Source organism: Triturus cristatus, chromosome 2_1 (assembly GCF_964204655.1).
Source record: "Triturus cristatus chromosome 2_1, aTriCri1.1, whole genome shotgun sequence".
NCBI lineage: Eukaryota > Metazoa > Chordata > Amphibia > Caudata > Salamandridae > Triturus > Triturus cristatus.
In genome coordinates, this window is record NC_140581.1 from 999,350,724 (window position 1) to 999,369,898 (window position 19,175).

At 42.5% G+C, this 19,175-nt stretch overlaps 1 protein-coding gene across 1 annotated transcript in view; it reads right to left on the minus strand.

Moving 5' to 3' along the window:
- ADAMTSL1 (ADAMTS like 1) overlaps positions 1-19,175 on the minus strand; it is a 731,209-nt gene that overhangs the window by 296,429 nt on the left and 415,605 nt on the right. Inside the window, exons 8-9 of the mRNA XM_085634733.1 lie at positions 11,152-11,263; positions 5,909-6,047 (exon numbers count right to left, since the gene is read on the minus strand). Of these exons, the coding sequence (XP_085490859.1) occupies positions 5,909-6,047; positions 11,152-11,263 (251 nt within the window). The remainder of the gene's footprint in view (positions 1-5,908; positions 6,048-11,151; positions 11,264-19,175) is intronic.

A 19,175-nucleotide genomic window follows, 5' to 3' on the forward strand; every position in this document is an offset into this window, starting at 1 on the left:
CTAAGGGGGCCGCTTGGGGCACCGTGGGGGCTGCGGGGGCCTGTGTTACGCCCCTGAAGTGAGTGTGAGCTAGCAAAAGTCTATCGTAAGACTTTGTCTCACCTGAGGCTCTCAGTTGTTAGCCTGAATGTCTGAACAGTGTTGCTTTGTGAAAGTGTGGACTGATGGCCTTGTGACTGCCATGCAAATGTCTTGGGCACGTCCGCACCAAAGGCTAGACTGGCTCCTTTTCACCTAGTGGAGTTCTCTAAAAAACCCAGCACTATCTCACAACTTGTCAAACCGCTAAGCCGCTTCTTTGAACTTAATCTGACATTCTCCAATACTGCTTCAATATACTTACTCTTTTGCCAGCACATCCGCTTCTAGCATTAATATGGGTACCAGGGCCAAAGCTCTCTATCTGCATAAACTGGGTCAACATAATTTTCAACTGCCTAGGTTTCCAGCATGCCTCCTGTCCTATCTACAATATATTTAGATCCCAATATCTGCGTGTACGGGCCTAACCTTGCTAAGGCACTCTGCAAGGGTGCTGCGAAGGCTCTGGACTGTTTACCGGGCTCGAACCCTGCTCCGCCCTTTCTCGGTTGACCCCCCACCGTAAGGTTACCTTCTTTCTGGGATCAATGCCGGGTTGGGGTGCTCCGCGATTGTTAGCCGGCTGGCCGCAACCCTTTCTTCCCCAATTGAGTCGGCCGTACCCCTGTTTCGCGCAGCCCCGCTCCTTACCTTTTCCTTTTAATTTTGCTTCCGGGCTCGCTATGGGGGCACTGACGCCCGCACCAGTCTTCCTCCGTTCGGGGGCACCGCCGCCCGCACCGACCCCCGCGTGGTTCGCGTACTGCCGCGATCCTACGCCAGCTTGCTCAATCAAAATCTGCATTTCTTCCTTTCTGACCAGAGGCCCCCGCTTACACCTCTCGGTTGGTGCTGCTTACGGCGGAGGCGGCTCCACACCTCCCGTACCTTTCCCGGCACCGAGTCGTCCGGCGGTACTTGGCGCCCAGCTGCTTCGCTTCCTTGTGAAAAGCGCTGTGAACGCCCGCTGCCGGCGCTGCCGTTGGGGAGGGAAAGCCGATGCCCGGGCCCCTTTTAGTCTGGACCACGTTTGTGCACCCTCCCCCGGTCTTCCGCCGCTCACGATCTCCCCCGTCGCTCCTGAAGACGCCGTCTCTTGGCAAGCGTGGGATGGAACGTCGCTGGAGCCTCCCGAGCATTCCTTTCGTTCTTCCTGCGAGGGAGGGAAATGTGTTTCCTTCGGGCCGTTGCCCCTTCTTATCCTCCTCCTCGCATTTCCTCCCCTTTCCTCCCTCGCCCCCTCATTGGGGGGGGAAGGAGCTTGCCTTGTTTAAATTAGGGCCAATCCGATCCTGGCCCCCCGTCGTGTTGGCCGGTCGTGTTGGCCGGCATGTTGCTGTGGGCAGAGGGCGGGGCTCCCGCCTCCGGAGGGCGTTTTACCCAGGCCCTTATTGGTCCAGCTTCGCCTTCCCGGCCTGGGTCCAAACGGTTTGAGCTTTGTCAGATAAAAAAGGGAAATGTACCAAGCAACTAAAATGTCCGCCACCGACCCGCTGGGCGTTTGATTCTTAAAGTCACGCACACCGCAAAAATCCTTTTCTGGGATGACCTGAGGTAGGTCTCGGCACGGAATGGAAATATTCCATAGCAGGCAGAAGTTTAATTCTTTCGCGGATGCATACAAATCCGGAGATGGACAGTGGCAATAACACCTGTGAGGAGCCCTCCAGCCATGCAATTCATGGCAGACCACCCTCCCCGGCAGTTCATGAGAGGCCTGCCGAACAAGTCATTCGTTTTATTTCCTCATCCCCACATACAACATTAAGGGCCATATGTATCAAGCCTTTTTCCCGTTTGTGAATGGGAAAAAGCCTTTTGGGATGTATCATCCCAAAAGGCCATTGCAAAACAGAGAATCGCCATATTTGCGATTCTCTATTTTGCGATTGCAATTAAGGAATTGCAAATTGCGATTCCTTAAATGCAATTCTGGAAGCACCAGAAATGTGCTATTTGGCCTTAAAGAATTGCAAATTACCACCAACTTCAAGTTGGTGGTTATGTTGCGATTTTCTTTAAAAATGCACTTTTTTGATTTTTTTAAAGTGCCTTATGTCGCACATACATGCCCTTAGGGCATGTATGTGCGCAAAATGTGCACACATGCATATTTCATGGGTGCAAAAGGGTGTCCTTTTGGCAGCCTTGCAACCTTGAAATTGCATTCTCAATTTGCGATTCTCGAATTGGTAATCGCAAATTGAGAATGTCTTCCCATTCATTCCTATGAGCCTCCTAGCCCATAGGAGTGAATGGGAAGGTATTCCTTATTTGCGAATCTCAATTTGCAATTCGCAAATAAGGAATATGTAGGATTCACAAAATTTTTAGAAAATTCTAAATACATTGCATTTTGCGATTCTCTAATTGCGATTCGCTAAAAATCGCAATTTGAGAATCGCAAAACTCTTTTTTGATACATATGGCCCTAACTGACTTCCCAGCGTCATTTTCTACTACACAACATTTTAGTTTAGAGGGTCATCGCTTTCCATCCCTCCATAGTCTATGTTGGCGGCCATGATGGAGTCCTATAAGAAGAGGATAGAGGACGTTAGAGACCTGCGACGGTAAGTGAAGCTGCTCGAGGAGCGTAATACTGTGCCTAGGGCCTGCTGTTGGTGTATTTAATGAGAAGATGTTTCATTGGTCAGTTACCAGCACTGATTACTTTCCTTTTACAAACCACTGTGATCGGGAAGATCAGTCCACTTCCTTTCACTGCTGGAAGAATAAAGCCCACAATGACAAGAATGCACTGGTTCAGGGCTGGGACACAGTGCTTGATCACAATGAGGTACCTGGTAACCTTATTATGTGCAGATGATAAGGTTGGGTAAGGTAGGCTGCGCACATAGGAGAGAAATTAATCATGGTGATCTGCAAGGGAATCTCAACCAGGCCCTCGGCAAAAACTGGGTACCAATTAAGCAGGGTGTGTGTATGGGCAAAAAAACGATATACTGGAATTCGGCTCTGAGTATTAACCAGTGCATGAGATTAATTCAAGCATTCAACCTGTTACCTTTTTCCCCCTCAGTGCCACAGGCTTGCCCAGACATGGGTCCTGTGCTCACTATGCATTAAGAATGAAGTGGGACCTCACTGATGATGCCCAAACAGCCTGAAATCGGTCTAGGCTTGCTCGCTTTTCATTCATTGGAGACCTAGAGTGGTAGTTCAGGCTACATTGGTCCTATTGGAGCAGGACGAAGCCTGATTCACGTGGTACTCTAGTGGAACAGTGGGCATAAAACACAAGGCATCGGAGTATGTAATTCCCATTGGCTAACAATAAATTGAAGCATTCAACTCATCACCTTTTTGTTTTCCACACAAGCATCACAGACTCAAAGTGCTAGATACTGAGTTACTGGCAGAGGGACAAACACTCCACCTGTTTGAAACCCTTGTTGAAACTACACTCAAACAATTTTCTGCAAGGAGCAAGCGAACGTCTGGTGACTGTCACTCCAAGAAAAAGAGCTGTGTCTTGGGACAGAAGTATAACATATGTGTTCATTATTCTTGCTTTTTATGGGACTTATTCGTTGGGGTTTAAAAACTCACTCTAAAAAGAGGTATTTGGTCAGGAAAATGTCATCTTCAAAAGATCCTTAAGTGACATCTTTAACATAGCCAAATTCGTCAGCCATGACATTTTCCCTACTGTTGCACTGTTTGGAGTTGGAATAGTAATTTTATTACCTGCGCTATCTAATATGTTGTGTATTATTTTAGGTAATGTATTATATAATTAATATTAAAATAAAAAAGATTTTTTTTTTAAATTTGTTATATATTTATTTAATTTTTATTTATATTATTGTTTTATATGTAGAGATGTATTTATAATTTATATGATATTTAAAAAAAATGTAAGTTATGAAAATAATTATTTAAAATGATAAGTCAGTATATATATTATATATTATATGTATAGGTTTAATTTATTTTTACATTTTATATATTACTAATTTTTAAACATTTTAAAATAGTTTTAACTATGTTTATTTTAATTATATGCATTATTTATTTTATTTTACATTATTTTTTTAACTTAAATAAAAAACTATATTTTTAACAACGATATTTTTGACATCGATATTTTCCCCCCGATATTTTTGTACCTACCAAAATGCAGATAGGATGTCGATATTCTTGACTTCGATATTCTTGCTTCAATATTTTTGTAGGTCGATATTCTGACCTTGGATATGATGTCAGTGATTCACCAAGAGTGACACTGATCTCTATGGAGCATGTAAAGATGTTAATTTCTACTGACAAACTATACATTCATACTTATTTTACTTATTAAACATGTATTGCATGGTAACAAATGTTATTTAATGGTTGCTTTTCATTTTTTACTTCTATTACGCATTGATTTCCCTCTGATCTGATACAAAATGCTCAGTACCCTAGTAGGTTACAGGGCTTCTATAGGAAAATGTTAGTGCAAGGAACAATAAATACGACAGAACAGGAAAAGGTGATTGGCCCATTGTCTGGTTTCATCAGTATGTGTAGGACACAATGATACCTCAGTCACTAAAGCAATGGCCCTTAGTATACACCTGCCAACTCACCAGAAAATAAATACAAACACACCCTAGAGTTTTCATTGGTGACATTATGCCGCTGTGCATCATCCTTGGTCACAATGGAAATGTGAAATTGCATACACTGGTCCTGTGAAGTCCCTCTTTCCAAAATATTTCCTACCCACTGATGTACAGCTCATAGTGAAGTGATTTTGAAATTGCTACTCATTAATGTACTGAGCTGCAAGCAAGGGTATAGAAAGATTGGATGCATTCAGTTAGGAAAAACAAAATGTCGGCTAATGAGATTTGTTTTGGAGTACAAGTCTAGTCTACCCTGTCAATGGATGATGGACATATGCCATATTCAAAATGTTATACATAGTGTTGCATGCTGATTTTGGTGATTGTCTCTGTCAAGAAGTCTCTTCTTAAGAAAGTGCCAAGAATCGGATTCTGGTTCACATGTATTAGGACACCCCACTAAATCAATTTTAAAGGTTTCTTAGTCATGCCTTTAGAATAGCCCTCACATTTTTATTCCAGTGAGGGGATTCTTTAGAAATATCCCTAATACATTAAAGAAGTCTGAGTAAACTGAGGGGCCCTGAAGCAGATATCTATGCAAATGCTTCCATATCGCTTTTCTGTGCTACCCAACAATCTAAATTGGTGTCTCCTCATAGTACTAAGGGATTGATTCACATGGAAGTAATACTACAGGAGTAATTTTATAGAAATACTCTTTCATGCCTTTGGAAATTTGCATAGTGTCTTTTGAGATACTCCCTGTATGATCAATGAGACCATGCAATTTACAGGATTGTAAGTCTGCTTAATAGCTCCATTCCATCCTAACCATGCCACCTTTTTCAAATGTTCAGGTAGACAATTGACAACAATGTGGCAAAAGTCAAAGCTCTTTGGCATGCACATTCAAGTACAGAGCCCACAATTTATTCATCATGTTGACGTGTGCACACCAACTTTTAACAACACATTGGACAAACCTAGATTCGCTAATCAAGCCCAGCCAGTTCATGAATATCTCAGAACATAGGAAAATGCATCCAGATTCCAAATGCACTGTGAGGCCATAGAAATGGTAGTGGTGTGCTACACAACTGCAGATGACTTAACATATCAATTAAGAAACAGCAAATAAAAAGTTAATAGCGTAAGGGCCAAGGCTTAACATCGATTTAAAATGCTGTTTCATGTGACACCGGCTTCATGCATGCGAATTATGGTAACTGCTAATCACAAAGACGGCTAACCTGGCAAGACATGGGTCCATGTTACACTCCTGGAGCTTCGGTTTAGGTTTCACGTTTTCAGGGTAGTAATGACAGTATTGATCGGCCACCACCCGGCCACTTCTCAGGTCATAGCACTCTGCAGAGGTTAGCTGGTATCCTGCAACATAAATGACAGTGAGTGGGGGCTTTTTGCAGCCTGCTTGTAGGGCCATATTTCCCACTTAACTGCAAGTGCCACAAAAAACGAAAGTATTCGTACAGTTATAGACCAACCCATGGAGCAGACGGTCCCAAAAAAGGAAATGATGCAAGACTATGCAGTCACACCAGATGCTAAGGGACTTCATAGTGCTCAAAACACCCATGTAGAAATGTCATTGCTTTGTTTTGTGAATAGCAACAAAGCAGGACACAATGTGCAGAATGTATCATCATATCGGAGACCGCAGCGATGGACAGCACACGCTGTACCCGGCTGTGATTTCCAAGACAAAGACATTCAGATCTGTGTGCATGCTGACTTATCATGGTGGAAGGATCTTCCCTTTTGTTTATACGCTCAGGCTCTGGGAACTTTAAAGCTTCATGAGCAATTTAACTAAGAAGTGGAAGGCAAGCACAAAAGAGCCTGATTTGATTATGTAGTGAATGTTCTTCTAAGTTTGTGTAAAAATATTTTTATGAACCGGGTCCGACGTAGACCACCATTTATTTTTATGTATTTTTTCCAATCTCATTTGTTGGTGTTTACCTCAGTACTACCATCATTTGAAGACCAAAAGCGTATCTATTTGTGAAAAATTAATTAAGGTGAACGTCGCTGCAACTTCAAAAAATTAACACAATGTTTCACATCTATATTTCAGGTTTCCTGCCTCCAAACAAACTTGGACTAAGCTTAGAAGCACTAAATATTTTCAACTGCCATATAACGAGATGTGAACATCTTTTCCGCAAAGTTAACAAATTCTAATTGTAGTTTGCTTTAGGCATTGTCAGCAGAATCAATGCAAACATCCTTTGTGGTTTTCACTTATGTTGTTGAGAAAAAAAACAGCAAATATTATTTTGATGTATTCAATTACTGGAGAACATTTGCAGATATTTGTGTGTTGCACACCCTATTATTGCGACAAATATATCCCACTGATATCCTCAGGGCTGTCCCAGAAAAGTATAGCACCCAACACATCAACTGGCCAAACACGACAGGAGGAGACATCACGGATGTCCACTTTTCATTGCAGTAACGCACTCTACAGAAGCAGCCATCCTTTAGTTCCTCTGAGGGCCTTTGCCGACACTAACTCAACATTGAGCTTTGAGATATCTGACATCATCAAAGCAGCCTCAGCTGCCTGTACAAATAAGTTAACATCTTTCTTTACAATTTAAACTGGCCAGGCAATACATCAACCAAGATCACGAGGATGCTTTCTCTAATCTTTTGTACACTACCACCACACACCATGTGGAAACGCCTGAACTTGATTTGCTCCACTATGACTAACCTGATTACTAACCACCCCCCATGACACCTCAACTAAACTCACCAGGCAACAGCAGACATTCCCTTCAATCTGCCCTTTCCCACGCCTCACTAGCTGCAGATAACTAAAGCCAACAATACCAATATAAATTAACTACTCAGGAAATTCAAAGGCTTGCCTGCCAACACACTCCATGAGGTGCTGCCATCCCTAGCACCTCTGACCCCAAAGCTGATCTTCAGATGAAGCTCTTTGAGTTCAACTATACTTTCCAGTTGACATGCAACCACACCACACCCCACTCAGACTTTGATTCTTGAATCTCCAATATTTTTAAGATTTTCTCTCTGTAACTCCATTGATTACTGGGAACTGGACGCCCGCCTGTTCTCCAGCTCCTCATACTCACTGGCTCCCCTGTATTCAAACTTGCTGTTCACCAACCCACTATTATGTGCAACAACACTCCACAGCTGACCCTTCTTTCTCTTTTATGCTGCATTTCTACCAGCTGGGTGTGAACTACTTTTCATGAAGCTATAAATCCTTTTTCACTCAACCTCATGAAGTTAATCCAGATATTTCTGGCATCCCCAGTTTCAGCTCAACATACTGAATTATGCTGTTGTAGCAGCAGATAAATGCTAGTAGGGATATAATGAGAGGTATTTTTGTTATACTTCACATAGCAGCTTTTCTAATCCTATCGTGAACATTAAGCGCATTAGAAGAACATTCAGAACACGTTGTGCTTATTTCTGTGAATCTAAGTCTTGTAGCCAAATACTGATCTCATTGTATTTCAGCTAATGTGTAGTGCAACAGAAAATATTTGAAACCACCCAGAGTAATACTTGGCATTAACACATGACTTCTATGCCAAATGTATTCCTAATGGCATTCCAAGGTCCTATGCAAACATGGTATGCAAGGTACCATTATCTTGTACGACATGTGCTTGTTTATGTTCTTCTTGAGGATACAACTGATATTTAAACTTTAAAATTCAGAATGCACTACAACTTACAACAATGAACAACCAAGCTATCTCTGTGAGATTGCCTCATCTGCATCTTGCGTTGATTAAAAGATTAGTGATTACTCTAGCTCAGACATGGGCTAGGCGCAACCATCGATTTTCTGGGTATTTTTATTATCTTATAAAATGATGTTGGTACAAACAAGGAGGTACATGCCACAGGCCCTTATTGCAGGGCATTTGATTATCCTGATGTAATACTGCATTCGGAATTCCAGTGGAGTATAGTAATTTCCAGGTGCAGTGTCAGCACAACATTAAGGGTAACAATTCCGGGTTACCCTGATGACTGGCTAATTACCATGGAAATCCATGTTTGAGCAGGGTCTTACAAAAGTTGTCCCACTTTCCAACATTTTTCTGTGGCCAAATTCTACCATGTTTTTATTGGCGAATTGTGTACACATTACACCTAGCTGCGGCATGAACCTCCCATTTCTTCCCAAATTGGTATTACCATAGAAATAGTAATGAGTAGTAGTTCTGGCTACATGATGAGGGAGCTAGTCATATTTTATAGAAAACATGTTTTCTATACATGTGTAAAGAAGATACATCATAGTGCTATATGTGCAAAATAAACAAATACAGATCTTCTGAGAATCTGAATACGAACTCAACTTAAGACACTACCAATCCCAACCTACTTTGTGACTTATCATTCACATTTAAACAATATGATATTGATAATGCTAGAAAACAAGTTCATACTAAAGTCTAAATATCTGTTGAGGCTGTTTGTGTTATAAGGACCTTAATTCAAATGTTTCAGTTAAAAATATCATGCTGCTATTGAACAGAGTAACACACTGTCCTTCCATGACATCAATGAAAGTGTTAAACACAGGTTACAAATTGCAAATGAAATACACCTCATTTGCACCCAAAAGTATGTTACTATGCTACCTTTGGGAGTGTTTCAATATCATAAAATGTTAGATGAAAAAAGTCTGACCAAAATTGGGACCAGGAATAACATAGCACCAGACAGTCATTCCATCTGAATTTAAATTTCTCTTCTAGACCCTTGACATTAAATTATAATTTGATTGCACATTTTCTATGTTAAGTATCCATGTTTCAACTGAAGTTTGATAACTGAATTGAACTTTTTTTGACTATTTCTTTAGTCATCATAATACCCCATTCTGTCTAAGAAGCTGTTTCTGCCCTCTTCCTGAGTGTGGTCAACCGACTGTGCCATTAAAAAGAATTTTTCTGACTGTCAGCTTTATGCTTCTGTTGAAAAACATGTCACTTTAACATTTTCCTCCTTCCACCAAACTGCAACGAACGGATATCTCCATCACCTTCCACTTTCAGAAGACCAAGTTTAGTCATTTTATGAGGTGTTCAATACATCCTTTGTGGTATTTCTTGTAGCACCAAATCTGTTTGTAGATTTTACATTTAATTTTGAAAGATCACTTAAATATCTATGCCATTCTGTTACAGAGATCCCATTTGTTTCCAAGTCACTTTTATTTTTTGATAAAGATGAAGCTTGTCATCAATCAGAAGTCCACACATTTTGGAGCTTGAGATGTTACTGCTGACTTCTGATCTTGATCGAATAACCAGATGACTAGTTTAAGTCACTTTTATTGGATAGAATTGCAACATATGGGCTTTGGATACTCCACTTTAAATGTCCACTAGATACAACAAGGTAGGTGCTTCGGGTAGAAAAAATCCAACCTAGATCCATAGCGATATAAATGGTTCAAGACGCCACTAGAATCACCTGAAATGTTTTTCATACCAGTTCACTGTATGGCCACAAACTCAAATGAAACCACATGGATTTAGTAGAAACCATTTTTAACTAGTCAACTTATATTTCCATCTTAGATGATGCAGCAACTTCTTATATCATAGTCTTCCCTATCCACAATTCAAGCATGCAATATATTTTTTTACATTGTACAAGTTGCTTGACTACCATATGTTTGTGACTTGAACATTTTAATATGCAGCCCGTACTACCCTTTCAGGATGCTTGCTGCAACAGGCAGGAAAAGCTACCTCATGAGGAATTTAACATGTAGTCACAAAAGCTAAGAGAATGCTGATCCAGATTTCCTCTTAGTGCTTGTATGTCCCAATATTGAGTTTTAAAATTGACCTGCAAAAATATTCTGTCCCTGGCATCTACTCCCAAAATATCATCCGTGTAATTATACATAGGGAAGCATACCTTTATTATTCTTAACTCTCCATATATTTACATTGATGATATATTTTTAGTCGATATTACGAAGGTATCGTAGAACTCCCTCTCATTCTATACAGTGAGTTTCAATGGCTTTTTATATTAGAATAGCTCATATCAGTGGGCCTTCCCAAATACAGTCATTCTATATGGGGATTAAAACCTGGAACTCTATTGGGAAGCAGGTGAAATGACCTTCTAACGTCTCAATCAGATTCTACATTATCAGTGAGATTAATTGCACCCATCCACAAATAATTATTTTTTACATTTCAGGATCTCCCCAACATATAATTTCATGCAGAGATTGTTACTGTCCTGCCCCACTGTGCATACTCAAAAGCAGAGGAAGCTCTCAGATTAGGCCTTCCACTTCCCATTTGTAAGACAAGAACAGTTCATAATTTATGAGTACAGCAAATACAATGGTGTACAGTGGATGTTTGTGGTAAGTGGTAGTTATTTAACTATAGACTTATTGAACTCATGACAGTGGCTTTTGGGTGCATTGCCTAGTTACCTCCTCCACATGATGCTGAGCATGGGAAGTAATCGGTCTCCCTCCACCGGTGGATGATGGGCTGATAGAACATGAACTGAACCACACTGTCCGCAGCTCCAGCGTAGTGTACCTGTAAAGTCAAATTATCACTGAGTTATCATTGCTTCCAAAGTATAAAGTAAAACGCCTTAGAACATATAACACCCCAATAAAGCCAGTCAAAAGTTCACTTTACATATAGTTGTTTTTAATTTGGCTGAAGTTGTACTCCTTCAATGTGTGCCACCTTTGTGTTTCAGTTTTACAGACACCTGAGTAGTAAAGTGGTGGGCGACAAGTCCATACAGTAATCAAAAATTAGAAGTTTTGCCTTTTTTAGGTCGAACCTGGGCAGCGTATGCGCTGCTCTGCAAGGCATGCTGTATTAATGTATGGGTGTGAAGCTCCGCCCACTCTCCACCCAGTTTTTTCATTGACTTGCGTCATTGTCCATTGTAAACTGTGGCTTTTTATTAGTCAATAGGCTTAGTAGTCCCTCCTTAGTAGCACCTTTTCCCATTTTGTAACCTCCCATGAGGACACCCCATGTTACATGTGTTGTTGCTTGGTAGGCTTAATTACAGCCTCCGAGCATTATTTTCTCAAAAAGTTTTGACCTGCCTGCTCTTGCCAGCAGAAAAAGGCAGGACAGCTTTCTCCTAACGCATTTGCATCTGTTTTTTTTTTTAAACCAGATAAATAAAAGGCATAGCAGCTCAAACTCTCGTAAATGCAAGACCTATTGCATTGAAAATGCTTGTTTCATTTAGAAGGCGGAATTGGGCCTGATCTGCAGCTTTATGACCCGAATAAAACCTGAGAAGTTGCTTTTTGAAACTTTGTGAGGGCTGGGCCATGTATTTGCCTTAATGCTGTTAGCATTACGGTAAGTAGTGTATTTATCTTAACAGAGTTAGCATGGAGATAAATACACTGCCCGAATCCTTAAGATTGCACTTCAAGGCACTTTTCCCCTTAGGGAAGTCTACGGGCAGTGCCTGCCTTCAAGGTCCTTGCGGCAGGCAGGCGTCATATATAAGCTCCAGTGCTGGAAAAGTTTCTTTGAAGACCACTGTCAGGAGCGGGCCATTGTAATTAACTGAATGTAATTACTATTAATTCAATGACAATAGCCTGCCCTTGACAGTGATGGGTGGCACAAGAATTCCTCATAACTTGCATTCCCCAATGCCCGGAATAAGAAATTCTTGTTTTGCTGGGCATTTCGCCTGCATTACTACATTTTTCCAACCAGGGCAGGCGGATTTACAAATGGTGGAGTAGACTGACGTTTTGCACATGCTTACTGGGAATGCCAAAAAGGAAATTTCACCCCTGAGCTTTGCTATGAAAAATGAACCGTAATACATTATTTTTATTTATAATTATCAGTTTTCTGTTTTGTTACATTTTTGATGTAAGAGGACAGATTTACAAGCCCCTTGTGCCTCCTTGCACAGCCATTGCGTTACTTTTTTTGACACAAAGGCGGCGCAAACAATGCTGCCAATTTACAATGTGACGCATTTAGGGAGATGCGTCATGTTGTACAGCCCTGCGTCACATTATACCTGCGCCAGGTATAATGTATGAAGGCTAGGCGTTCCCATGCAAAAAGCTATGTAGAACTGACGCAGTGAAATGTACATTTCACTGCGTCACTCTATGCCTTCACTGCGTCAAAATCCCTATGCCTGATCAGACCAGGCGCAAGGAATGATGCACAACTTTTTTGTATTGGACTCACCTATCTGTTGTGGCACTTTAATGAGCAATTCCAGCAATGCGTCACTTTTGTGCCAACAGATGCGTCAATATTTCTGACGCATCTGTTAATCCTTGCACCATGGAGCATTGTATTGTAAATACTTTGCATCCATGGTGATGCAAGGACATTTGGCACTGGCGCAAGGAAACTGACGCATCTATGTAGCTGCATCAGCTCCTTGTAAATATGCCCCTATGTATTTAAAAATAGTATTTTATTGGCAGTATTTAAAAGCATAAAACTATCCCCCCAGGGTAACGCAACACTGTATGTAGCAAAGTGGATAAATATCCCACATGTGAGAGAGATGATAGTCTGATTACAATGAAATGTTATGGCATTGTTTGTGCCAGGTTGCACCTTTTGAAAGGTGCACCAGGTGCAAACAATGCCAATACGTAATATGGCCCCACGTGCTAAAAGTAAGAGCTGAGTTAATAGAGTGGGAAGGCATCGGACAGAGGAGATCAGAAAGAAAGCTAATTTGTGGTGACATATTTAAAAGGTGTCTTTCACAAGGCTCAGAGGTCAGAGTAGAGCTGGGCTAAGATTGAAAATGAAATCTATTAAATATCTGCCATGCTGCTGTTTTAGATGAAACAGCAGCTCTTTCACCACATTGCCTATTTTGTAGCCTGAAAGGTCATTCTCTCCATGCAGACTGCTAAATTATGGATTTCCATTCCAGCAACAATAATAGCCACAGACAACCATCTAGAATATAGAATATTACGAGCTGTCTATTCCCAGCCTAACCATCCTGGATGCCATGGCATGCCATCTTTAACAAAAATGGGACACGCAGGAATAAAGCCTGTTCTGTCCACAAAACAGAGGCTCTAGCCAACTTTGTCAAGATCGTATGCAAGCGCTCATTCAATCCTACTTGCTAACACCCATTCCCTTTATAATTTGTCAAATAAACGTACTGTAAAATATCTAAATGCTTTCTACTGTTACCTGCACAAGACTGCATGAAATACACCAAGAGTCCTCCCACTACATGGCATAATTCAAGCACAAACAAAAAAGAGTTAAGACTTATGACCATTGAATAACCTACCATAATCTGTATGCCCCGCTCAGTGGAGTAGCTGGACAGGGGCAGTCCGCCCCAGGTGACATTTTTTGGGGGCGGCATCACTTCATGCAAGGTGAGCAATTTCGGTGAGCGCAAGGTAAGTGGTTTTCTATTTTTAAAATTTTATTTTCCCCCGTAGTCGTCTGTCGACTCCCACCCGCTTTTACCTGCACCGGTCATAACTGGGTGGCAAGCTCAGGGACCGCCCTGGGTGTCAAAAGCTCTAACTACCCCACTGGTTCTGCTCCTTTTATTTGACTCCTATTCCAAATTCCAAACGGAAGATGACGCCCCCAACACCGCCGCCCGAACCCTACACAGATGGATCACCGACAGCATCAACCATAGCCCCCCTCAAGAGAAACAACAATGCACATGCCAAGTAGGCCAGATGGTTTACTCCCGAACTCCGAGAGTCCAGGCTCACCTGCCACCGCCTCGAGAAGACCTTGAGGAACTCCAAATCCACAGAAGCCCAGAACAACTTCAAAGTCGCCACCACCGCCCACCACCAGCTCATGAGAAACACAAGGAAAACTGCAATTGAAGACAGAATCTCCACACACGCACACAACAACAAAGAACTCTTCCACATCATCAAGGAGTTCGCCCAACCCACCGGCGAGTCGACTGACATTCCCCCCTCACAAGACCTTTGCAACAAACTCAGCACCTTCTTCCAATGCAAAATCAAGAACATCTACGACAACGTCGACAAAGACAACCCACACACGGAACCCCTACCAGCCACACTCGACACCCTGAAGCCAACAATTGACAACTGGACAGCCCTCACCACCGAAGACACACTGAAGACGATGAAGTCAATCCACTCCAGGGCCCTCAAGGACCCTTGCCCCCATCACATCTTCAACAGAGCCGCCGACACCATCATACCCATGCTTCGCCACACCATCAACCGGTCCCTGGTGAACGCCTCCTTCCCCGACGACTGGAAACACACCGAGATCAACCCCCTCCTGAAGAAGCCCTCGGCGGACCCCACCGACCTCAAAAACTACAGACCCATCTCCCTGCTCCCGTTCCCAGTGAAAGTCATCGAGAAAGCCATCAACAGCCAACTCGCCAGCTTCATCGAAGAGCACAACATCCTCGACCCGTCACAATCCGGATTCAGGAAAAACCACAGCACATGAACCGCCCTCCTTGCCGCAACAGACGACATCCGCTCCCTACTAGACAAAGGAGAAACAGTAGCCTTCATCCTCTTCGACCTCTCAGCAGCCTTCGACACGGTATCCCACCGCACCCTAATACGCAGACTCCACGTCGCAGGCATCCAGGACAAGGTCCTCGAATGGATCTACTCTTACCTCTCCGGCAGAACACAGCGAGTCAGACTCCCCCCTTTTTCTCTCGGACTCTACACCAACCACCTGCGAAGTCCTTCAGGGGTCCTCCCTCAGCCCAACGCTCTTCAACGTCTACATGGCTCCTCTCGCCCCCATCCTCAGAACCTACGGACTCAACATTGTTTCATATGCAGATGACCAACATCTACATGGCTCCTCTCGCCCCCATCCTCAGAACCTACGGACTCAACATTGTTTCATATGCAGACGACACCCAACTCATCCTCTTCCTATCCAACAAAGCCAACGCATCCAAACACAACTTCCAAGAAGGCATGGAAGCTGTCGCCAAATGGATGAAAAACAGCTGCCTACAACTCAACACCGACAAAACAGAAGTACTTATCATGGGCCCACACCCCTACGCCTGGAACAACACCTGGTGGCCCCCTGCCCTCGGTAGTCCACCCACCCCCACGGACCACACACGCAACCTTGGAATCATCCTAGACTCTGAGCTCAAAATGGACCCCCAGATCAACTCTCTCACATCCTCCTGCTTCCACATCCTTCGCCTCCTACGTGAGACCTTCAAATTAATCCCCCTCGAGCACAGAAAAAGCGTCATCCACACCCTCGTCACCAGCAGACTCGGCTACGGCAACGCCCTCTACACCGGAATAAACAAAAACCTCACCGCAAGCTACAAAACATCCAGAACGCCGCCAGAACACTGGTCCTCAATCTACCACGACACTGCCACATCTCCCAACATCTGCACACACTTCACTGACTCACCATCGAGACTAGAATCACCTTCAAGATCCTCACCCACGCACACAAAGCCCTCAACAACACAGGACCAGCATACCTCAACAGCCGAATCAACTTCCATGCAGCCCAAAGAACCCTACGATCAGCCCAGCTCTCCTACGCCATGGTTCCCCGTGCCAGAAAGACCAGATCAGGAGGCCGCTCCGTCTCCTTCCTCGCGGCCAGAGCATGGAACGCTCTACCGCTCCACCTCAGGCAGACATCACCCCCCATCTTCACGAGAAACCTCAAGACCTGGCTCTCTGACAGACCCCCTCCTTGATGGACTGGAACCTGCATCTCTCCTCCTCCTCCGTGCCTTGAGACCCTTACAGGTGAGTACTCGCGCTTAACAAACTCATGATTGATTGATTGATTGATTGTCTTTATTTGACCCCTATACAAAACTGCATTCACTCCGACTTACTTTTCTATATTCACTTTTGTAAATTGACGATTTCTTAGCCCATAACCACCTCCTTGTCACAAACTGGTATTCACTCACCTGCAATTAATCTTCGAAGCTTCCTCTACCCTTTCTATTCGCCCCATCAATCATTGTCACAAACTAACACACCCTCTGAACATCTCGCTAGTGTTGCCATCTAATTCCATGGTGGGAGCATTCTCTACCCATTTTATTCATCCCACCAATCATTCACATGAACTAATATGCTCCCTCTTCTTCTGAGAACACAAGACTAAACTCTCCAACCAAAACCAACTAAAAAAAACACTACTGTGCTACTCATCATCAAGTGCTTCAATGGCTCATCGTGGGGTTATAAGGACTATATAAATTCAATACAATCTCTATGTACAAGTAAAAGGGGCGAACAGATGTACACAAAAGACCCCAAACACAATGATAACGCACCGATCTGTCTCTCAAGGGCTCTGAAGGCCAGGGAAATAGCTACAGATGGTGCAGGGATTTTTGAGGGGGAAGGCAAATGTGCCCCAAAAAAATATATATGTACAAAGAGCACACAATGAGCATATTACGCATGATTCTAGTTATGGGCATTGACAAAAATCATATATGCACACATGACGTCCTATAAATTTTCAAATTACTTCCAAATGAATATCTTATATGAACATGACGTACTCAATGTAATTTTTGGCATTCCCATGCTGTTTTTATTTCCTGATCAAGCAGATAAATCATTTAGGTCTGGAAGAAAGGAATGTCTCTTTTTCATTGGTATTTCTAAGAATAACTTGCATGCTCCATTGCTATTATAGGTTGTGGTGTAATGATTCCAAAATGTACATATGCTAAATCCCAATGCATCAGATCTGATTGGCTAATGATCAGACGCAATGCTGGAAGACGGGAAGCAGCTACATCTGTGAATTCACAAACATTTGATGAACGTGCAGCAAACATCTGGCAAAGAGAACCTTTCACCTCTTCTTTGAGAAATAAATAAAAACTGTTGTGTTCTATGATTTCCTGTCAATGGAAGTAATATTTTAATATCTCAGATGAGCTATAATGTGGCCTTATGTTTTGGATAAGTGAAGTACGTGGAAGCCAGAATCGTTTCACGATTCCTATGTGATGCAGAACAGGGAAATGGGCGGCAATCACACGAGGTACAGTTTTGTGGAAAGAGAATTTCATAAAAGATTTTTTAAGAATTAAGTTTCTAAAAAAAGTTGGAAAACATTGTGCACAACGTGGTAGAAGTAAACCAATGGAGAAGCTTATTTAAATTACCTTTAGTCTCTCATTCTGCAAGGCATAAGAAAATCTATATTTTGTTCCACACTCCTAGCTCAGTCCCCTTACATTTCTCGGATATACAACGTGATATGACAATTTCATGACCCATCAGCAGTCAGATTACAAACGTCTCAAAAAGACTGTGCAATACAAGATGTATATGGCCACTACGGCACTCCCATAGGTGCTTCAGCTGTACACTGGGAAGGTGTACAGCCACAGTCATACCTGGAGAAATGTAGTTTTACGCTTTATGTTTGCAATGCATCCATCTTTCTTTTAATAGCTTCTGTAGTTGTGCATTCTAATCCTGAGTAGCCTGCACTCACATGTATTCTGTGTGGCAAATTTAGGACTAAAAGAGCCCACGTTCAAGATGTCACGGTATTTCTCTGTTTTACAGTATTTTTCATGTGTATTAGAGATGTAACTGACTACTTTAAATCTCAGAATGACAACTAAAGTATAACGTGTCCTTTGAAAGTGTATGTGAAATTATCTAACATTGTAATTGTGATAATAACTAAGATGAATAGGTTATTCATGATGCTGGATATTATGTTATAAGGTGCTTTACGGGTCACTGGGAGGCTGTATTGCAACCTGTGTGATGTTAAGTTAGCCTGATGGTAGGCCTGAATATTGGTTCTCGCTTCCCGACTAGCGTTTTGTTTTGCTTTTGCTTGTACTGTGAAATGTTGCATATATTTGTGTTCTCACTGCAGGTGGACAAGACATTGTTTAGTTGATAGCTAGGCCTGGGAAGGAATGCGAAAATGAAGAAGGGATGAATTCCTGTGGGAGACGGAGATGACACCAAGGACGTGTGTGAAGCAGGAGGTGGAGAAAGGAGTCAATGAAGGCCGCTGGGATAATGGAAAGTTGCCCAAAGCTTGTGGGAGGTGCCTGTATTGGATGGTTGCTTTTGTACTAATGAAGTTAGGGACGGCTGACACTTCTCCTACAGACGCTTCGAGGTACAGACCTCTCTCGGTGATTGTGGCATTAGGCTACATGACCATAGTTAGAGTTTTCTTTCAGGAGGACTCTGACGGCTGACACATTTTATGCTTTTCTTCTGGATCATGCTCAGTCTAGGTTTCCCCTTTTACGTAGTGTAATAATAGTAAGGGAACTGGGAATTTTTCTTCCTTTGAAAGCTCGATGCAATCTAACTTACATTTTTGTCTTTTAATAACCTATGTGGCTATAACCAAATTGGTAGTTTTCTTTTTGTTGTATAGGGTGAATCGATTCCGGAGATTTGGCTTTATCCTGTTCTCTTAGTATTTTTAC